Genomic DNA, 23,206 nt, shown 5'->3' on the forward strand with positions numbered 1-23,206 from the left:
CTTCAGTGTAGGTGTAGATAGGTGAGTGGATTGAAGTAGAGTGTAGGCTTTTCAGCATGAGCAAATCACTGAAGAGCTATAGCCCATGTTGTTAAGCCTAAAGAAGTTCTCAGCGCTGATGTGAATCATAGAATCATAGAACAGTTAGGGTTGGAAAGGACCTTAAGATCATCTAGTTCCAACCCCCCTGCCATGGGCAGGGACACCTTACACTAAACCATGTCACCCAAGGCTTCATCCAGCATGGCCTTGAACACTGCCAGGGATGGAGCATTCACAACCTCCCTGGGCAACCCATTCCAGTACCTCATCACCCTAACAGTAAAGAACTTCTTCCTTATATCCAATCTAAACTTCCCCTGTTTAAGTTTTAACACATTACCCCTTCTCCTGTTACTATAGTCCCTAATGAAGAGTCCCTCCCCAGCATCCCTATAGGCCCCCTTCGGATACTGGAAGGCTGCTATGAGGTCTCCACGCAGCCTTCTCTTCTCCAGGCTGAACAGCCCCAACTTTCTCAGCCTGTCTTCATATGGGAGGTGCTCCAGTCCTCTGATCATCCTCATGGCCCTCCTCTGGACTTGTTCCAACAGTTCCATGTCCTTTTTATGTTGAGGACACCAGAACTGCACACAATACTCCAGGTGAGGTCTCATGAGAGCAGAGTAGAGGGGCAGGATCACCTCCTTCGACCTGCTGGTCAGGCTCCTTTTGATGCAGCCCAGGATACGGTTGGCTTTCTGGGCTGCAAGCGCACACTGAAGCCAGCTCAAGTTCATTTTCTCCTCGACCAACACCCCCAAGTCCTTCTCCGCAGGGCTGCTCTGAATCTCTTCTCTGCCCAACCTGTAGCTGTGCCTGGGATTGCTCCAACCCGGGTGCAGAACCTTTCACTTGTCATGGTTAAACTTCATGAGGCTGGCATCAGCCCAACTCACAAGCGTGTCGAGGTCCCTCTGGATGGCATTCCTTCCCTCCAGGGTATCAACCGAACCACACAGCTTGGTGTCATCGGCAAACTTGCTGAGGGTGCACTCAATCCCACTGTCCATGTCAGCGACAAAGATGTTGAACAAGACCGGTCCCAACACCGATCCCTGAGGGACACCACTCATTACTGGTCTCCAGTCAGACATTGAGCCATTGACCACAACTCTTTGTGTGCGGCCATCCAGCCAGTTCTCTATCCACCGAGTGGTCCATCCATCCAATTGATATCTCTCTAATTTGGAGACAGGGATGTCATGTGGAACAGGGTTGAATGCTTTACACAAGTCCAGGTAGATGACATCAACTGCTCTGCCCCTGTCCATCAGTTCTGTAGCCCCATCATAGAAGGCCACCAAACTGGTCAGGCAGGATTTCTCCTTAGTGAAGCCATGCTGGCTGTCACCAAGCACCTTGTTGTTTTTCATGTGCCTTAGCATGCCATCCAGGAGAATCTGCTCCAAGATTTTGCCAGGCACAGAGGTGAGACTGACTGGTCTGTAATTCCCTGGGTCATCCATTTTCCCCTTCTTGAAAATGGGGGTTATATTTCCCTTTTTCCAGTCATTGGGAACTTCACCTGACTGCCGTGGTTTTTCAGATATGATGGACAGTGGATTAGCAACTTCATTTGCATTCCTTCAGGACCCGCAATGTTTAGCTCAGACATCTAAGGCTTTAAGAAACCTAGGGTCCTAGAGATCGGGGGTAAGTTTACAGCAAGGAAGGCTTACTCTTGGTAGAGTAAGGTCACATTAGAGAATATTTAAGCAAACTGGACATACACAAGGCCGTGGGTGCTGACATGAGGCACCCATGTGTGCTGAGGGAGCTGCCTGATGTCATTGAGAGGCCACTTACTGTCTCTGAATGGTCATGGAGACTGGGAGGTGTGCCTCAGTGCTGGAGGAAAGAAAACATCAATTCTGTCTTCAAGAAAGCAGGAGTAAGTGTGCAGGGAGCTATCAGCCACACAGCCTTACCTCAATCCCTCTGAGTTAGTAGAAAAGCTGCTGGTCATGGAAACCATTTCCAGGCACACTTGAAGGACAAGAAGTGGTTCAGGAGTCACCAGCATGGATTCACACAGGAGAAGTTATGCTATGCATGACCATGTTACTAACTTCATACAATTAAACAGCTGGCTTGGTAGATGGTGGGAGAGCAGTGGATATTATCTACGCTTTTGGTGTCCCTTAAATCCTTACAGAGCAGTTGAAGAAGCATGGGCTGGACGAGGCAAGAGTGGAGTGGGTTGAAAACTGAATGGCTGGGCTTAGAGGGTGGTGCTCAGCGACATGAAGTGTATCTGGAGGCCAGTTATTAATGGTGTATCCCAGGGGCAACACTGGGTCCAAGTGATGATCTTGATAATGGGGAAGAATATCCACAGTAGGCTTGCTGATAATGCAAGACTGGGCGAAGCAGCTGATACACCAGAGGGTTGTGCTGACATCCAGAGGGGCCTTGACAGGCTGGCAAAATGGAGGGACGGGAGCCTCGTGAAGCTCAAAGTGCAAAGTCCTGCATCTGGGGAGGAGTAACCTCAGGTATATGGGGTACATGCTGAGGGCTGGCAGGCTGCAAAGCAGCTGTGCAGAAAAGGCCTTTGGGGATCTTCAGGAACACCAAGTCAAACACAAGCCAGCAATGTGCTCTGGTGGAAAAGGTGGTGAATGTTACCCTGGGCTGCATTAGGAGTGTTACCAACAGGTCAAGGGAGGTGATCCTTGCCCTCTCCTCAGGACTGGTGAGGCGACATCTGGAGTACTGTGTCCAGTCTAGGCTTCCCTGTACAAGAGAGACATGGACATACTGGAGAGAGTGTAGTAGTTCTGCCTGTGGTACCAGCCCAGCTGCTGGTACCCAGACACACACCTGTGTCGGCTGCCACCATCACAGACACATGGGCCCCTATGGTGGAGGTGCTGCTACAGTTGCTGGCACCAACAGCTACTCAATCTGGTTATCCCGGTGCTGCACCCAGATCACGGATCCTCCGTGGTCTGACTCCAGTTGCTGACACCCAGACAGCCATATACACCCACACTCACCCCCAGAATGCAGAGTCCCCTCACCCATGGGAAAAATTAGAAAAGAATTTAACGAGAGGACAGACTGCACCAATTGGATGCAAGTGCAGCAACTATTTATATGTGACTGTGTCTGTTCACCTCCTTACCCCTCTGTTTTCCTACACTTTTTCCTCACTATATCCCTATTCCCCTGAACATCTCATAATAAACCCTTGAAATCCCAAAGCACATTTCTCCTGCATCCTATAATGTCTTTTGCCCAGGGACATGCCTAGAAAATGTGTCTGTTTGGATTAAGTAATTGGAGTTCAAACCTGCCTTGGGGCCTCTGTTCTCCCCTGTGCTTGTGGAGATGGGTCTTTGATGGGTTAATGTCTCCTGTGATAGGCTGAGGAGGTGCAGGAACAGGGGGTTATTTGGGTCCCCAGCTGCCATTGCCTCTCTGTGGGAGTGCAGTGGAGCATAACCTAACAGTTTGTGGCATGAATCTTTTGTGTCCATAAGCACTGAAGATGTGAATTGTTTTTTCCACTAGTGGTTAAAAGGATCTTTAAAAACCAACTAAGTACGTCAGTCATAAGTTGCTAAAAGCAACTTAGCCTAGAAGCTGTTCCTGTTATATCCAAATTTACTATCAGGGATCTGTATTGTAATAATATGTGAAGGAGATCTGAAAATCAAATGAAACCTGAGAGATGATTGAATGTCACTTTAGGACTGTATATCAGGAAGGAGTTTACTCAGCAGAGACTGTGTTGTAACTATTCAGTTGTCCAAAGCATCAGTTTGATATAAAATCATGTTTACCAGACAAAACTAGGCAATTGTCTTAGTCTCCATCTTGATACTTTGATGGCTCATGTTTTGTTATTCAGGGCAACACTGAAAATCTGTATTAAAGACTGCAGTTTTATTCCTTTAAAAGACTGTGTGTATGTGGAGGCATTCCTGCAGGCTTCATAAGCTGGCTCCTTGTTCTGTTTCATAGTCTGTTCTTCATTTTCGTCACGTAACAATCTCATTTCAGTGTCTGAAATGAAACTTACTATTTTAAATGGACCAGAAACTTCATTCAATCTTACATGTAATTTGGTTATGGTAGCTAATATTAACAACTGCTTCTTAACTCAGGAAATCTCACTTTCAGAAAATGAATTATTTCCATGCAAAACAATAATTTTTTTGTATGTAACACTTTTTTTTTCCCTTTTTAACAGGCACAACAAAAGAAGGAAGTTCTATGTAGATACCCGATGCCACCCTCAAACCATAGCAGTGGTCCAGACTAGAGCAAAGTAATGTTTTCTCCATTTTCCACTGTATATCTTTGCTTACAGGAAATCATTTGTCATCTGTGCCTCTTTACTATATACCTAATAAAGTTATGTTTTCTTTGCAAAATAGAATGAAAGATCTGTCAACATTTGGTATTTGTTCTACTTTTACATTCAAATGCAACTGCAAAGTAATTAAAGACATTTAAAAAGAGACTAAACATCTGATCAAAAGAAAATATTTAATTTTCTCCTTAAGTTGTTTGCACAAATAAATCCATTTGGTTATTGAATTCAGTCTTGTCATTTTTTAACTGGGAAATTATTTACCCTAGGTAACAAAACTTCTCTTTTAATGAAAGCTTAATCCAATTTAAGTGTACAGTTTAAAGTAACATTCTTCTAAAAATATTACTTGATTTTCAAAGCTAAACATGCTAGAGCACCAAAGTGTTGATAGCCAGTAGCTTATGCATCTTCTGCTCTGCTTTTCTCCATATTTCTGATGATACCAAATGCAATTGTTCTTCAGTACTATATACTATGACATGAAAATTTCTCAGTGCTTAGTGCTTCAAAGCAGGTTCAACTCTTTGTATGTTAAAGAAAAGTTTGTCCAGGAAAAAGTCATATTAAATATCACTCCAAGGCAGGAAGTGGTTTGAACACGATGTCTTCTGCATGTTTTTGTTTTCCAGTTACACGGGTGTTATTACTGAGCTCAAATTACCCCATGAAATGGATTTCAGTGGAAAGGATGTTAGTGGAGTATTGTTTCAGTATCCAGACACTGAAGGGAAGGTGGAAGACTTCTCTGAACTTGTTGAAAGAGCTCATCATAATGGGGTAAAATAGCTTTTATTGATCTCACAGATTTCAATCTGATGTATCAAACAGCCATATTCATAGAAAGTTACGTGAGATACCATCTAAAGTATTACACTCCGTTCTGTTAAGTTGATAACCATACAACCATAGCATTTCAGCTCAGTGCTGGTGATGTGGAACTGTTTGAAGTCATATCCTGTTCAAAATTAGCTGCCATGCAAATACCATACCTTCAGAAAAGAGGCTAACTTCTTTGTGTACTTCTGTTCCCAGGCTCTCACCTGCTGTGCTACAGATCTTCTAGCTCTCTGTATTCTGAAGCCCCCTGGGGAGTTCGGGGTAGATGTTGTCCTGGGTAACTCTCAGAGGTTTGGCGTGCCGCTCTGCTACGGGGGACCTCATGCCGCATTCTTTGCTGTCAAAGAAAATCTAGTGAGAATGATGCCAGGCAGAATGGTGGGTGTTACAAGGTAAGTGCTCCCTTCACCTTTAGTGTCTTTGGGGGAAATCGAAATGAAACACAATATGACATACTGTGCATATTTTAACGTGCTAGAAACCCTAAAAAAGGACTTGTTTTGATGCTTGGATTGGCAAGGGCCCTTTCAGTTATCTTGTACAGCCTTGCTGGATGGGTTATTTTTGTGTACAAATTCACCATGCTCTTACTTGATACCATTCGAAAAGACGCTGCCTTTTCAGTGTTTGTTCAAATTAAGTTCTGGATAACTATTCAGTTAAAACAGATGCAATAATCTGTGGCATTTTAAGGCAAATACCAAGTTTTGGTGTTGTGTGCTTAGAAAACTCACTGTGTGCTCTACTGGACCAGACACATTTGCCAGGCATGATATAAATTCAAGTCTAGAGGCTTTAGTCTCACTCTCTGATATCACAGCTGTCCTGACTTAGGCTTTGTTCTCTCCAGTCTCTAAAGATAGATAACTAGTTTCAGGTTAGCATGTATAGAGTCCAATGTCTTAAATTACTGTAATTTTAAAGTAACAGAAGCAACATTTTCACTTGTGATTTAGAGATGCAAATGGAAAGGAAGTGTACCGACTTGCTTTGCAAACACGAGAACAGCATATCAGGAGGGATAAAGCTACCAGCAATATCTGCACGGCACAGGTAATGTGTCATGGTTTATTTTTGGTGGTAGAAAGTGTCAAGTTAAACCATAAGATTATAGTCCTAACATCGCTGTAATTTACGTTAGCTTTTTTTTTGGAAGTTTTTCCTAGAAAAATCAAGAACACTGAAATATTCTGCTCTTTGTGCATTTGAGTCCTTTAAAAAATGGAACCCTGCTTGAAAAATAGGGTATTAATATCTGTTTCCTTAATAAAGACTTTAACCTTGAATTCGTGCAGTGTCCTGAGTCTGTCTGTCTCACAGGTTGAACACCACTGAGTAGTGCTGTGTTTGTTATGAATGAGACAGATTTCTTGGTAAAATGGTGGAGACTTATAATGATCTGAAATTACCCACTCAAGGGAAAACAAAAAAAATAATCCATTTTTAAATTCTAAGCCTACATCTTCAAATTGTCACAACTGATATTTATATCTATGAGATTTGATGCAAAAACATAACATCAACAGAAAGCTATCTTCGCAGGAAAATACCATGGTTAAGTAATTATCCAAAACTGTTATCTTCAGCACGCCTCTACAGACCTTCAGCCAGACAAGTTAATTATTTTTTCTGTCAATGCTTTGCTCATGAGTTTACTGTTGTGCCAGATTTCCAGGAGGGATTACTAATATTAAAATGAGCTTAGTTATTTAGCATTCATGAACTATTCCATAAGTATTTCATACTAATCCTAAACAATGAGTTTCCCATGACACTGGCTTTACTTGAGAGTCTTCAAACTTCTTTGTTGCAGTGGCTGAATTTAAATGCAACTGCTGACACAGTTGCATTTCAAGCAATTGAATTTAGAATCAGTGCTTAGAGTTTCATGAAAGTATTTTGTCTTTCCTGCCTTTTAGCTTGGCCACACTTAAGCAAGTATAACATCAACTAAGGATATGTGGTTGTCCCTGGGTGTTAAAGAAAATTTCCAGTAAACTTAAGATGAAGTAATCTTTTATAATCATAACAGTAATCGTAATAGTAACAATGTTCTAAACTGTATTTGGATGGTAGGCTCTTCTGGCTAACATGGCAGCCATGTTTGGTGTATACCATGGGTCTGATGGCTTAAGGCATATTGCAATACGAGTACACAATGCTACTCGAATCTTGGCTGAAGGTGAGTAATGTTAGCAGAAACTCTTCTTAAATTCTTATACATTCTTAAATAGTACCTCTTCTTACAAGATTCTATTTGCCAGCTAGTGTGTATTCTCTAGAACACTAGAGAGAACTTTTTAAAACAAAATTCACAGCTAATGTTTTTGTGTACTTCTGATAATGATGTCCAAGAATTAGGTATCTACGTGATATAAGCTTGCAAGCATTACTTCTGTTTCCTTGAGAAACTAACAGATGATGGCAGTCTTTAGATGGTAAGCTTCAGTGCAGTTTTCCAGCTGCAAGCTCTGTAGTTTGCTTACTGGGCCGTCCTAGTTTACACACAGAACTCTGCACAGAGTATTGATAGCATAGCAAAAATAAGCAATAAGTTAGATTAAAGAAATACCAACATTTCATTAAGTTCGGTGGGGTATCATACCTGCTATGAACACTGAAATTCCGAAGTTTGATAGCTGATCAAAAGCACAGAACCTGTAGCAGAAAATGATGATTGGAACTGGACTATGTGGTCTGGTAGTTTTTCTTGCTGGCATGACTATCATTGCTGTCAGAAGGAATTACACAGAACCAGAATACTGGAGTTGAGGAATGATTGCCACAATTATCTATGCTTTGTTTGCCAGCTTAACTGGAAGACCTTTTGCTGCTGTGAAAAACACGTGGACACTAAACTTTATTATGCAAGCTCCATGATGCTTAATACCCATTTATATAATAATAGGGTTTTTTACACACTTGTGATTTTGTCCCTATTGTATTTATATACTAATTCTGCTACTATATATTACAAATGTGATGTATAAGAAGGATCTTCACTGGATTCAATCTGCATTATTTATTAGGTGTGAATCTGATTTAGATGCATTGCGCACACAGTGATATTTCACTAAAAAACTGGCGATTTTGCTGCTCTGTGCACAAGGAGAATATTTTGGTTTATTATGTAAAAGCATTTACTTATGAAATTGGTAGTGTTGATATGCAAGTCCTGTGTAAGCAATACAGTATGCAGCTAATGGAATTAACTTACTGTTCCTTATAGGTCTCATGCGAGCTGGTCATAAACTGCATCATGATCTGTTCTTCGATACCTTGATGATCACGTGTGGATGCCCAGTCAAAGAGGTTTTGGACAGGGCAGCTCTTAGAAAGATAAATTTTCGGATTTATAGTGGTGGCAGAGTAAGCAACTCCCTAAATCTGTCAGGAATTTTGTAGTATTACTTTTTCTGCATAAAGTCTCTGGTGATTACATGTGCTAAACAGAACAAAATTATTTAAAACTTCTTGTAATTGGCTCAGATATGTCAGTCAGTTATAAACATCATTTAGAGAATGAAGAAGTTTGGTGATGTACTGAATTTCCAGCAATAATCATTGCTTTTTTATTTTATTTCTTGCCCATTTAAAAGGTTCTGTAATTGTTTCATTGCCTATTTAAAAGATTCTGTAATTGTAATTAATTCTGTAATTCTAGCCCACTAAGGGCTAGAGCAGAGGGACTCTAAAACTTAGGGGTGAAATAAAGATGACCTCTAGAATTCAAGTCCTGTGGCAGAGTTCAAAGACAGATTGAAATGTAAACCACATTCTGGTAGGCACTTGGGACTTTAGCCAAGATCTAACATGTTCTGGAAAATGCTGGGGGATAGTCTAACAAAATGGGCAATGGAAACAGAAATGTTAGAAGTGAGGTCACAAGTCTTGAAGCTTGTGAGATATATGGCTTGGATGGTTTAGCAGCAGAAAGGTAGGAACTGGAAAATTTTGTGTAAATAAAATTAGTCTATGTATCTGTTCCATAAAACAAAGCGACATTCACTTATTGTTGGGTAGGTAGATTTTTTTCATTTTTCCATTTTTTTTTTCCCCTGTGTTTCTGGAATAATTTCTCTCAACCAGAACAAATATACTGTGTCTGGAATTAAAAGCTCTCAGTAATTATTGTTGCTTTTGTCCATAGCTTGGCGTATCACTGGATGAAACTGTAAATGAGAAAGACCTGGATGACATATTATGGATTTTTGGTTGCGAGTCTTCAGCTGTAAGTAAATAATAGGTTACACAGACCTAATTATTTGAATACTTCAGAAGTTTAGTGAAAAGCAGAACTGCTCTTGGCACGGTGGGTGTCTATATGATGTCCATTTGTTAAATACAGAGAATTTCAGATGTCTAAAGAAAGAGATAGCATGAAATCATGATTTATGTAAAATCACATTTTCTTATTGTGATGCAGTCCTTTCAGTCAACTTGGACACCTTGCATTTAAGCTGTTACTTTTCTTGTGGGGGTTAGGACATGGTGGTCAATTATTTCTCTCCTACTGGAAATTTTGTTGCACGTCATTAGTAATTAACAGCAATACTACCAAAGTGAGGACTACTAAGACATCTGTACCCAGTTTTAATATAATGCTGTTACCATGATAGGTATATACAGGTGTGTATACTAATAAAGTGAAGGGTTTTTACCTAAGCAGCTGATTAAATCTGAGGGTAAGGTGATAGTATAAGCTGGTTCTGATGGCAATTGATTGCGAAACAAGAAATTTCCATTGAAGTACTTGACTCCATGTTTCTTTGTGTCAAAGGAGCTGATTGCTGAGGGTATGGGCGAGGAAACGAAAGGCATCCTTAGCACCCCGCTTAAGAGAACTTCTAAGTTCTTGACACATCAGGTTTTCAACAGGTTTGTGAAATTGCTGCATATCTGATATTTTAATGGAATCTGAAAGTATCTCTCTACAAAAGTCAGACTTTTCAACTGGAGTCAATTGAGGACAATTTTGTGGCTGTCACAAAATTACTCTCAAATAATGTATACAGTCACTCATTACTCTCAAATAATGTATTTAGTAGCAATTTGTTTTAAATGAGCAAAGCAGTACTCATGGTCACATGCGGGATGTATTTTTTTCGTAGTTTGCTACATTGTACAAGCTATTATTTTAGGACACAGTATCAGCAGGCTTACTAGAGCCCTTACAGTTCATATTTACTGATGATAGCTTTTTGAGCAAATGATAATGGGCATTTTTCATCCACGTTTCTAGTAGCAAGCATAAAGTACCAATTTGGGAAGAAGTGCCTCGTATACCTTAAAAGTTATCCCCAGTCTTAATTTCTTTTTTATGGAATTCCTATGCTAAAGCACAGATCAACTATCTGGTATAGCTAATCTGCTTGCCTTAACACCACATTTTGTGTTCTCCAGCTATCACTCTGAGACAAATATTGTGCGATACATGAAAAGATTAGAAAACAAAGATATTTCCCTTGTTCACAGCATGATTCCTTTGGTAGGTATATACCAAAAAGATTAAAAATTAGTTGCTTACATATTTATGTATTTTGATAAATACAGAAAAATTTCTTTCTATTTCTAGGGATCCTGCACAATGAAGCTCAATAGTTCAGCTGAACTTACAGTAAGTTGCAATGATACTCTTACTTGAGACACACATGAACAAACTATCCAGCCAGTGTCACTGTACAGAAGTAAAAGCAGGTTTTGGTCTAGTACTCTAGCTGAGGAGGCAGTTTTAGGAGTAGCTGAAGTCATCAGGTCCTTTTTCTGCTAGGAAAAAAGCTCTGAAAAGCACAGTAGGAGTGCAAGTACAGGAAGAGAGTGAATGGCTTTGAAGTATCCATTCTGAAAAAATGCAATTTTTGGAATTAGGTAACATGGTCCCATTCCCATATGCAGTGCTGCAGTACCTAATTTCTATCTGCTTTACAAACCTTGCAGTCAAAGTAAGATCTGTAAACTCCTCCTCAGAAGAAGTGGGGGTCAGCTGGAACTGGCAATTCATGCGTCTTTGCCAGTGAGCTGTTTCTTAGGATAGCACTCCATTTCCCCAGGTGAGGAGCTGGAGTCCGTGGGTATTTTCATTTTTCTTGCTGATAGCAAATGAAACAGAGCCTTAGCCAGGCTGTCTCTGTAGTAAATGACTTCTGACTCCGAATGAGCTTCCTCTGCTGTGTCTTGATCAGCTTCTCAGTTTTTAGCTTTCACTAGGTTTCCTTTGTCTCCTTTCTCTCACTGCCTTCTCTACATTTTCTCTCTGCTCCCTGTTTGCAGTCTTGTATATTCCCTTCTAAATAAAATGGATAGCAACAAAACTCTGTGAAACAAGCTGTTATGTACTCTTCCATGACTCCTGTCTGTTTCCCCTGTGATCCTACAGCTCTGCATAAGGATAGGTGACCTAGAAGGAAACAGGATTTTTAAGCATCTTCCGAATGTTAAAAAAAATGTCGCTAGAAATCACAGAATCATAGAATTGTTTAGGTTAGAAAGAACCTTTAAGATCTTTGAGTCCAACCATTAACTTAGCACTGCCAAATTCAACTCTAAACAATGTTCTCAAGAGCCATTTTAAATACTTCCATGGATAGTGACTCTACCGCTTCCCTGGGCAGCCTGTTCCAGTGCTTGACAACCCTTTCAGTGAAGTAATTTTTCCTAATATCCAGTCTAAACCTCCCCTGGTGCAACTTGAGGCCATTTTCTCTTGTCCTTTTTCCTGTTCTTTAGGAAAAGAGACCAACACCCACCTCACTACAGCTTCCTTTCAGGCAGTTGTAGAGAGCAACAAGGCCCTTCCTTCTCTTCTCCAGACTAAACAACCCCAGTTCCCTCAGCCACTCCTCATCAGACTTGTGCTCCAGAGCCTTCACCAGCTTCATTGCCTTTCTCTGGACCCGCTCCAGCACCTCAATGTCTCTCTTGTAGTGAGAGGCCCAGAACTGAACACAGGATTCAAGGTGCAGTCTCACTAGTGCCCAGTACAGGGGGATGATCACTGCCCTGGCCCTGCTGGCCACACTATTGCTGATGCAGGCCAGGATGCTGGTGGCTTCTTGGATGCCTGGGCAAAAGCTGGCTCATATTCAGCCATCTCAACCAACACCCCTAAGTCACCTTTTCATAAAAGAAGATTGGGTTACCCATGCAGGATCTGCCTTTCATAAACTCATGCTGACTGAGCCTGTCACCTGGTTGTTCCATATGTGCTGCATGATGGCAAGCAAGCTGATCTGCTCCATAACCTTCCCTGGCACCATGGGAAGGCTGATATGCCTGTAGTTCCCTGGATCCTCCTTCTGTCCCTTCTTGCATATGGGTATCACATTTGCTCACTTCCAGTCAACTGGGACCTCCCTGTTAGCCACGACTGTTGATAAATGATAGAAAGTGGCTTGGTGAGCACTTCTGCCAGCTCCCTCTGTACTCTTGGGTGGATCCCATCCAGCCCTATAGACTTGTTTGTGTCTAAGGGGCATAGCAGGTCATTGTCCACTTCCCCTTGGATTACAGGTATTTCAGTCTGCTTCCCATCACTGTCTTGCAGCTCAGGGGTCTGTGTTCCTGGAGGAGAAGTGGTCTTACTGTTAACTTATTATTAAAGACTGAGGCAAAGAAGGCACTATGTTTTCCTGACATCCAAAAGAAAAGGATAGAGACTGTCATTAGCCCTCCTTTATTGCTAATGTACTTACATAAACATTTTCATTGTTATTAATGTGGTAGCCAGATTAAGTTCTAGTTTGGCTTTGGCCCTTCTAATTTCATTCTGCATAACTTCGTGACATCCTTGTAATCCTCCTGAGTTGCCTGTCCCTTCTTCCAAAGGTCATAAACTCTCCTTTTCCCCAGTGAGTTCCAGCCAAAGCTCTCTGTTGAACCAGGGCATGTCCCACAGTAAGGTTGAGAACTTGTCTTACTGCACAAGAAATGTTTGATTTTTAATAGAGCACAGGGCAGCTTCCTTCCTGCAAAGAGTTTAACAACAAAACAGAGCTGTCTGCAGGATTCTCTGTTATAGTATATGGTTATTTTTCCTTTTTTTTTTTTTTTTCCCTCCCCTTTTATAGCCTATTTCATGGAAGGAATTTGCCAACATCCACCCTTTTGTGCCTCTGGAGCAAGCTCAAGGGTATCAGCAGCTTTTCCAGGATTTAGAGAAGGACCTATGTGAGATTACTGGCTATGACAAGATCTCCTTCCAACCAAACAGGTAGGAATTTTATTCAGAACATTTGCTCCTTAAGATGATTTAAAAAATTTGCCTCTAAAGAAAACAAACCAGGCAAAAATGGAAGAAGTTTCTAAAATGAAATTTGACAAAGAGAAGCCTTTAATGAAAGGTTATGAAAACAAAACTTGTTTTTTTTTCGAAAGTGCATAACCTTATTTAATCTCATCTCAAAATTTAATGATTTGGTCTTTTCTCCTTTTCCTCCACGTTTTCCTCACTTTGAAGGCTGGTTTCTCTGCCACTGCTTGCTTAAAATAGTGATGTTACTGATATCCTCCTGTAACCTAAATTAAAGCTTTGAAATAGGAATAACCTGTATAAGATGACAACTACAGAATTGTTGAAACTGATATTTGATGCACTAGGAAATATTAGGTTTGACCGAAGAATGCCTAGGATCTGCATGCTCACTGAAATAAATGAAGCAGAGTTGCAGCTTGTTTATATCTGCTAGTAGTTTTGATACAAAATGAGCAGCAAGGACTTACTCTACACTTAAGATGTCACTGAAAGAGTTCTTATGTTTCACTGTGTGCAGTTTACTATGCATTTCAGTATTAGTTTGCCTCCTCGTAGTCAAGCATGTAGTCCCTTGTTAGGTGAAGAAATGGGGATCAACTCAGGCATCAAAAGGTTTTAACATAGTGTAAGCACATATAATTAAATCTTTTTTTTTTCATCTACTGTTGGCAAAGGAGACAAGTGCTGTTAATTAATGCTTGTCCAATTGTAATTTAATCCATGGGATGTGTTTCTCTTAATTTGCTGACACTTGCCTAAAGCCATTGAGTAGGATTAGGTCTGGAGAGTTTTGAATTTTCAGTAGAGAGCTGGCACTTTCTGTTTTATATGCTTGTGTAACATGGTTTGTGTTCCTCTTGCAGTGGAGCCCAAGGAGAGTACACAGGTTTGGCTGCAATCAAAGCTTATCTAAATGCAAAAGGAGAACGTCATAGAACTGTAAGTGTTAACACTCAAGTGGGGAAGAGAGCTGGGTGGAAAGTGGAGAAACGAGACTTGATTTAGCAGCTGGGACTCATCTAGATTAACACTAGGTTGTGTATCCTCATCTGTGATAAGCTTTCAGTATTCTCTGTTTCCTTCATGGATCATGGGTAAAATCTTAAAAGTCTTCCTTTACTTTCCAGACAGTGGGAGTGAGGGAAGGGGACTCCCTCAAAGGGTGAGTCTGGCTGGAATGGAGTTAATTAACTTTCTCTATAGCAACCCATATGGTACTGTGTTTTGGATTTGTGGCTAAGGCAGTGTTGTTAACAAAGGGATGTCTTGGCTGCTGCTTTACAGTGTCAAGGCTTTCTCTTTCCCACTCTGCCCTTTTTCACCCTTTCCCCTCCCCAGGGAGTAGGGCTGGGAGTAGGCAAGAGGTTGGGCGAGACACAACCAGGACAGCTGATCCAAACTGACCAAAGGGTTGTTTTATGGTGCATAATGGCATGCTCAGCAATTGAAGCACAGAGAAAGGAGGACAAAGCGGGGAAGGTCATGGTTATGGCACTCTTCTTCCCAAGCAACCACATACGTGTGCTGTGGCACTGCTTTCCAGTAAGTGGTTAGACACCTGCCTGGCCTTAGGAAGCAATGAATTAATTACTCTTCTTGCTTTGTTTGCACCTGTGGCTTTTGTTTTCCCTATTAGACTGTCATTCTCTCAATCCATGAGTCTTCTCACCTTCTATTTTGCCCTTGTCCCATGGGAGATGGGAATGAGTGAAAGCTGCGTGGGTGTTTGGCCATTGGCTGGGTCAACACATTACAGTACTTTTAAGCATTGGGCTTGAGGTAATGACAGTTCTGATCTGAGCATGTTAAATGGTTAAACAGTAGGCTCCTGTGCAAGTCACAAAGCTTACTTGTTTTACTGTGCATTAGAGTGTAGGGCTTTTAATGGCTGCTTTCAGCTCTTGATGTTTACTGTCCTGCCCATAAGTGTATTTTGCTGTGCTTGGAAAGATGTTGACAAAAGCAGTGGCTGCATTGCTGGACTGGCATAGGTCCCTTGTTGTGAAGCTGCTCCTCTGCTGCATGAGCTACCTTGCAGAGAGACAAGTGATTGCACCTCTCTTTTCCCCAGTGGGGTTGATGTGTCCAGCTCTGTTGTATGGGCTCCAGAGCAGGGCTCTGTTGTGAGGGCATCCTTATGTAAGAAGTTTGATCCTATTATCTAGCATTGTTGGCTTCTTGTTGGGTGTCCAGAACCTGGTTTGGCCCTATCATAAAAGTAAACAGTTTGCTGAGCTGACAGGGCTGTTATCACCTCCTATATCATGGGATCTTACACCTTAACAGGCTCGTAATCCTGTTGACTTGGCACAACACTTGATTGAAAGGGGCCTTGCCTACCCCAGTGAGACACAGCAACTCCTGGCACAGTTTTGTGGCCTGGCCTGTCCTTATTGGGCCTCTGTGTAGCACGGTCACAGCTGCAGTGGGCCTCTACCTCTAATGGTTGATGCAGGGACCCAAACCTCAACCACAGTGATTGCTCCAATAGTAAAGCAGCACTGGCAGTGGAAGTCAAGAGGACTGTACCATCAGTTAATAAGGAAGGAGGAGGAGGAAACAGCTGACCAGGAAGCCAGTCCAGTCCTTTGGCAAGGAAACGCAAGGAGGAAGTGATGGAAGTTACACAAGAGGCAGAAACCACACCATCTCTAACCCAAGCAAGCTCCAAGATACACAGACAGGCAAGCATACTGCTGCCTAGTGCTCAAATGGAATGCTGGAGGGGATAGTCAGGAATTGAGGGCAGGGAAGCTTAGCCGCAGTAATTCCTCGCTAGGGACCAAGGAATCAACAGCACCAGTTGCACACCACCTGGCATCCTCTGGTTCTTCTTGAATGGCTGGGTCGGACACAAGGAAGAGGGACAGTGCACTCACTTTGAAGCCAGAGTCAAGGTACCTTAACTGCAGGGGAAGACAGATGCCAAGAAGGGACCAAACAGTAACGCTGCCACACCAGTTGCTGCCAAGACAGTAGAAAGCAACTAGCAGTCCCAGACACAGAATAAAGGCTGAAGTCTGGCAAAGGCACTTCTTGTCTGACACTGTGGGAGTCAGTGAGTATTGCAACAAGGAGAAGAGCGTCTTTGCCTCAGGCTGGGCAGAAGATGGAGGTAACAAAGTTTCATGGAATGTATGGATTTGATGGCCTGGCACGTCAGATCCACAGGTGTATAAGGCTTTGGTACACACTGTACCATAATGCCATGAGGGTAGGAGAGGACCTGTCTGCATTTGTGCAGTGACAGAGGGATGTCAGCAGTTGTCTGTGTTGGAGGCTGAGGTGAGCCTTACAGGGGACAAACGGCAGAAGCATCCTATCGTATTGGCCAGAGACTCCATGTATCTTTGGCATAGACTAGCTCAGAGGAGGGTGTTTCAAGGATCAGGAAGTACCGGTGGACCTTTGGTGTAGCCACAATAAACACAAAGAAGATTAAACGTCTGACTTTCTTGCCCTCTCCACTGAAGAGTTGCTGCATGATAAGGAGCAGCATGTGCCACTTGTTACCATGATGGTACAGCAGTGGCAGTGTCACATCAGCCAGGACTCCCTAGTTACCATCTATTCATCTATTTAGTCACCATACTTCATTGTAAGCCTTGGAGTGATAAGCAAGTCTTACGAACCCTTACATAGTCCCATAAGGCCAGTGCAAAAGTCTGACAGAGGGTGGAAGTTGGCCTGAATGAAGTCACACCACCATTGATATTGCCAAAGTGTTTTTCTTTACCCCTTTGGCAGCAGAGTGCCAGCCACAGTTTGCTTTCATGTGGCTGGGTGTCCAGTACATCTGGAAATGACTGACCCAGGGCTGGAAGCACCTATCAGTCAGTGCTATCACTGGTATAGGTATTCTACCTATCAGACTTTGACTGATAAAGAGTGCACTGGAACAGAGTGAAGACTCTGAATACCTGCAATACATGGATGACATCACTGTATGGGGCAACACAGCAGAGGAAGTGTTTGAGAAAGGGAAAATAATAATTCAGTTCATTCCCAAAGCTGGCTTTGCCATAAAACCAAAGCAAGGCCAAAGGACCTGCACAAGGGATCTAGTTCTTGGGGTTAAAACAGCAAGATGGATGTTGCCACAACTTTCGGGTTGAAATCAGTAAGAAAATAACTGTGTCCCCGCCAGCTAACAAGAAAGGAACACAGGCTTTTCCAGGCATTGTGGATTACTGGAGAATGCATATGTGCACCAGGTTACAATCAGCTTGCGGGCCCTCTCTGCTGAGTGTCCCTGAAGAAGAACTGTTCTGAGTGGGGCTCTGAGCAACATGCCTTTGAATAGATTGAAGAGAAGATAGTTCATGGGCCCATCTGGGTGGTACTAGCTGTGAGACATGTACTCCACACTGCAGCTGGAGAGCATAGTCTCAGGTGGAGCCTCCGACAGAAAACACCTGGAGAAATACAAGGCCAGCTTTATGGGGTTATTTGGGATCCAAGTCTCACTACACTCTGACTGAAAAAGTGATACTAGCAGTGTACAAGGGGGCCTAAGCTGCTTCAGAAGCTCGCTGGTGCAGAAGCACAGCTCCCCATGGCACAATTGTCTTTTCTGCAGCAGGTACTCAAAGGACGCTGCACAGAGTAAGTGGGTACCGTTAGTCATTCAGCAGGCTTGGATGGGGAGCTCCAGCAGTCTGGGAGTCCTGGAGGAGGTCATGGACTCATCATAAGGCATTCATTTCAGGGCATCACTCAAGGAGGTGACTCATGCACAAGAAGTGCTGCCACATAATGAGTTATCAGAAGGTGAAAAGGGTGTGATCAGTTTACCAGTGGATCCTGTTGTGCTGTAGGAAACCATTGGAAGTGGAAGGTTGCTGTGTAGAGCTCTACACAAAAAGCTGTGGAAGCCACCAAAGAAGGCAAGTTGAGCTGGTTTGCAGAAGCTGGCCCAAGAGACAGCTGAACAAGAAAAGCAACCAGTAGTCTGCGTCACTACTGAGTCATGGACAGTGACAAATGCCCTGTGAGCATGGCTGCATAGTTGGAAACAGACGGTCTGGCAGCACAGATGTACACTCATCTGGACTGCCCCATTGTAGCAAGAAATTGCTGCTCATGTAGAAAGCATTACTGTTAAGGTATATGTGTTACAGGCGCTCACAAGCCCACTGAAGAACACCAAACTGACTGGCAGGTAGACCAGGCTGCCAGAATTGGAGTGACTCAGGTAGCCATGGGCTAGGATCTTAAGGATGAGTTACCCATAGCTTAGTGGGCCTATGAAACACCAGAACATTTAGGGAGAAACCTAAAATGTACAGATGGGCTTGTGATGAAGGGGTGGATCACACAGGCTACTTGTAAATGTGAAACACTGATTCAGATGGTCAGTGAGATGGATATTGGCCCACATGTCCATGCCTAAAAAGAAAATAAGCAGTGACAGTTTTTTGCTTTTTCAAGGCAGTTCGACACTCTTTCCAGCTTTTCCAGTAACAAAGAGAACAGGAACTGATTATTGAAAATTTAGGCTGCTTGTAATATCACTTGGTTCCCAGTGTAGCCACTCCTGACACAAGAAAGAGACAAGCCTCTGGAATACTGATATACTTTGGTGGCTACTCTTAGAAGTCTCTAGGTTCATGTGGTTCTTTTCCGTTCAAACTTTCAAGCAATTTCTTTAGGATATGCAGAGATAACCTTGCTTCACAAGGGCCACAAAAACTGTAAATGGATAATCCAAATCAGTTCTGATTCATTGAGAAACATCTTAAGTTGGTAACACTGGAGTCTAAAGGCTTGATTTCTCATCTATACTAACTCTCTGAAACTTTGACCTGAAGGAGTCAGTTGTACCATTTTAACCTGACAAAAGAAGGTTCTTGTAAACCTAATAGGTGATACAACTGTAGTTTACCCCAAAGAGGAATGAATCATTACTACATTTAACAGAATTCAGAATTTTAACTTTTTTTTTTTTAAAAAGAAATCTTCATTTTCATTTAATGGCAGGCAGTTACAGGTGAAAAATCTGAAAGGAGTATTCATTTTGATGCTTTCTGAGCTATCTGTAATGCCTGGAAGAGTTTAGATGTCCTGCAGGATTTAGGCATAAGTTCAATTGGAAGTGAAATAGGTTGAAACATGTAGATGTGAAATGTTGGTGGTAGCAAGTTTAATTTTGGTGAGATGATTGCAATGTAAGGACAGATTAGCCCAGACCAAAATCAAACGAGCAAAGCAGCAGCCCAATACTCTTGCAGTCGACCTCATTGGGATTTGGTGCCCTCTCGTGGAAAACAAGTCTGTAAGCAGCTGTTTGAAACCTCTTAGCAATAGCCAAAATACTTCAGTCTAAATTTTTGTTTTGATAGAATACAGAAGAAAATGCTTTGCAAACCAGCTGAAGATGTAGTGGAAAGTTGGAATTAGAAAGTTTTTCCTTTCAAGTCAATGTACATCTGGAGACTGATTACAGAAAATAAAAAAAGAATCCTCATTTTTATTTTTTTTTTTGTTAAAAAGAGACTATTAAGGAAAAAGATAAAGGTGTGAGAGAAAAGGCTTCTAAATGTGAATATCTGAGTAATGTTCTGGAACTGCAGCCCTAAATCTGATTTATGCAGTGTATTAAAAATCTGCTTTCCTTGTGAGTCTTTAGATCCTGATACCTGAATGGATTTTCTTTGAAGAAGACTGAGATGCAGCCTTCAGGATAAGTGGCAATTTGTCAGGAACCATTCCCTCAGGACCCTTTTTTGAAAACATTGATAATGAGCTGTAGCTGTGCATAGACCACAATGCTTTACGATTTTTAAACTACTTACACTGTGTCCCCTGCTTCTTTTTTTGCTTCTTTTTCCCTTCTGAGGTTTGCCTTATTCCTAAATCTGCTCATGGCACAAATCCAGCAAGTGCACAAATGGCAGGCATGAAGATTCAGCCAATTGCAGTGGATAAAAATGGGAGCATTGATATCTCCCACTTAAAAGCAATGGTGAGTATTTCATTATCTTTAACTGTCAAGGCAGGAACACTCCTTCTCCTCTACAGGTAATAGCATTGGCAGCTGAATCAGTTTCCTTTGAGAGAAAATAGGGCAGTAATAGTGAATGCATGTTTCTTTCCTTTTTTTTTTTTCTCAGACACTAGCCATGTGACATTCGTTTGATTTCCGTTAATTCGAGGATCTTTGGTGCTGGAGTGGCTCAGAAAGGCTTTCTACATAATAGGCTCTTTTATAGCAAACCTTTTTGGTCTCCATCTAGTATTTGAAATGAATGAAGCATATTCATGAGTGGAGCATTTGAAACAGTGCTTTATCCTTCGCATGGTGAAGTTCTAGCCCACCTCTGCTGGGGAAGGTGTTGCTAGGCAACTTTTTTCATTTTTTGGAGCAGATTGGATGCAGGTGAATCTTGGGAATCCAAGGGGTTAGCAGGACACATTTCCAAAAATACACATTTGAGCAGGGTTTTATGGTAGTCATAAAACTGTATTGCTCAAAGTAGGGGAATGGTCATTCAATCATATTATCTTGAAGCCAGATGTTTCACTTGGCTTGTCTTAAAGTTCCAGAAGTGACTATTACACGAACATGTTTTAATACCATTTCAAGTTCTGATTTATTAAGAAAACATTTTTCTACAATAGGTATTGGTGAAGGAAATGGCCCAGTATCTTTTGCTGAATATAAATAACTTCAACTATCTGCTGATAGACTTGCTTCTCACCTGTCAAACACTTCATCACCTTAATTTGATTTTTTTGTGGAAATCTTAAGAAGCTTTAGGAGCCTCGATGACCTTTTTTCCTCTCTTCCTCCCTGCCCCCAGGTGGACAAGCACAAAGAGAACTTGGCAGCCATCATGATCACATACCCTTCCACCAATGGTGTGTTTGAAGAGCAGATCGGAGATGTGTGTGACCTGATTCACAAGCATGGAGGCCAGGTTTACTTAGATGGAGCAAATATGAATGCCCAGGTACAAAATCTCCGGGGGAAATTTATTGCAACTGCGAGTGTACATATCCTTGGGAAAAAAATAGCAGAGCAGTGTACAGTTCAGACCATAAGTGGAGGAGGAAGTGAGGTTTCCGAGAACCGTAATAAAAATTAGATAGTGAAAACAATTCCCTCTCATCTGAATTTGCCCTGGTCTGCTGTACGAGTTGCTAGCTGAATTTGGCTTAGTCTGCCTAATATTTGTTGAAGACATTCTTTACAGACATGAATAAGAGTTCCTAAAGCAAAAAATTGTTTGCATCAATTCTTGTTATGATGTATCTTGTTAAATGGAAATACACATACTAAACTATTTTTTTTTTTTTAAGTAATGGGTCTTAAAATGGCAGAAGTAAAGAATATTTTGAAATAGAGTATTCTCTTCACAGGTGGGGCTATGTCGTCCTGGAGATTATGGCTCTGATGTCTCTCACTTAAATCTTCACAAAACATTTTGCATTCCCCATGGAGGAGGAGGACCTGGAATGGGGCCAATTGGAGTGTGGGTACCTCTTTATTAGCCTTTAAAATCCCTTAATGTATCTTGGTTGGCAGTTCACTTACATGAAGAGCTATGAACGGGAGAGGTGTACCGTTTGTAAACTGCGGTCCTTCTCCAGGATAGTTATGTGCTGATCTCATGAATGGTGACGTTCATGTGTATTTGCAAACCCTGACTTCCAAGTTGGCTCTTTAGTGTATACGATAGACCTCCCTCAGTAGTCTGTTTTCTGAGTAAATGCAGAGGGGATCTGTGGGCTTTGAGCTCTGATATTGCACATAGTCCAAACCACGGAAGTGGTACGTCAATGCTGTGAATCTGTCATTCAGAGTAATCATAATCCTTTAAATGAAAGTAATCTTAAAAAAAAATATAAATTTAATACTTGCATTAATATCTTGTGATAAGTTGAAAACTGTCATCCTCCATTGTCACCAGTTAAGAAACTGTTGAATAAGACATAGACCAGACTTTCTGAAAGACTGTGTTTGGATGGAAGGTGAAGAGAAGCTATTGCTGAAACTGGCCAGAAATTGTACCACAGGAATACACATTTAAGTTCTAAAATCAATGTTTTTGTTTTAGGAAGAAACATTTGGCTCCCTACTTGCCTACCCACCCTGTCATCAATATACAGCTGGATAAGGATGCATGTCCTTTGGGTACTGTCAGTGCAGCACCTTGGGGTTCTAGTGCAATACTGCCAATTTCCTGGGTGTATATCAAGGTGTGTAGACTTTTATAACGATTATCATCTGAGGGTCTGTTTCTGTTTCAGCAACTCTGAGAACCACTGGAGCCACAGGAACAGGTTTAACAGCAAGCTGTCATAAGATGTTTGCACAGACTGAAATGTATATGACTGCGGCACAGTCAGAAGTCATTTACATGCTTTGACCCCCCTTTGTTTTCCTGTAAGACAATGGAACAATCTGTTCCATTAGGAAACAATAGGAAAGGATGAAGGACAACTACTATATCTATGCAGACTGCTTAATTCTTCTGTCTCTTGTCTGTAATAGTTTTTGAGACAAGTGGACACAAAGCTACAATCAGGCTTGCCTCTCCATTGTCTCTGACATGGAAGTCTTTGTGTTTAAAAGCTGCTTGGTAATTACTGTTCTTCCAGGAGTGTTTCTGGTTGTACACTGCAGTATTGTTATACTTCACCTGTATGTGACATTTCATTTTCCAAAATCTGTTTAATAAGAACTTGAATTCCAAGGGATTTTACTGTATTTGAAAACTGAACTTAGATTTGGTTTTAGATGTGCAGCA

The 23,206-nt window shown here is 41.7% G+C and overlaps 1 protein-coding gene across 1 annotated transcript in view; it reads left to right on the forward strand.

The window, feature by feature from the left end:
* GLDC (glycine decarboxylase) overlaps positions 1–23,206 on the forward strand; it is a 42,949-nt gene that overhangs the window by 13,813 nt on the left and 5,930 nt on the right. The window contains exons 5-20 of the mRNA XM_061473098.1: positions 4,241–4,318; positions 4,996–5,143; positions 5,399–5,595; positions 6,160–6,256; positions 7,280–7,385; positions 8,433–8,572; positions 9,354–9,434; positions 9,984–10,081; positions 10,607–10,691; positions 10,779–10,820; positions 13,270–13,412; positions 14,318–14,393; positions 20,293–20,418; positions 21,257–21,406; positions 21,816–21,928; positions 22,514–22,655. Coding sequence (XP_061329082.1) covers positions 4,241–4,318; positions 4,996–5,143; positions 5,399–5,595; positions 6,160–6,256; positions 7,280–7,385; positions 8,433–8,572; positions 9,354–9,434; positions 9,984–10,081; positions 10,607–10,691; positions 10,779–10,820; positions 13,270–13,412; positions 14,318–14,393; positions 20,293–20,418; positions 21,257–21,406; positions 21,816–21,928; positions 22,514–22,655 — 1,822 coding nt within the window. The remainder of the gene's footprint in view (positions 1–4,240; positions 4,319–4,995; positions 5,144–5,398; positions 5,596–6,159; positions 6,257–7,279; positions 7,386–8,432; positions 8,573–9,353; positions 9,435–9,983; positions 10,082–10,606; positions 10,692–10,778; positions 10,821–13,269; positions 13,413–14,317; positions 14,394–20,292; positions 20,419–21,256; positions 21,407–21,815; positions 21,929–22,513; positions 22,656–23,206) is intronic.

Source organism: Pezoporus flaviventris, unplaced genomic scaffold, assembly GCF_033815535.1.
Source record: "Pezoporus flaviventris isolate CSIRO_AGI_PZ_B2104156 unplaced genomic scaffold, CSIRO_AGI_Pfla_v1 ptg000076l, whole genome shotgun sequence".
Classification (NCBI taxonomy): domain Eukaryota; kingdom Metazoa; phylum Chordata; class Aves; order Psittaciformes; family Psittacidae; genus Pezoporus; species Pezoporus flaviventris.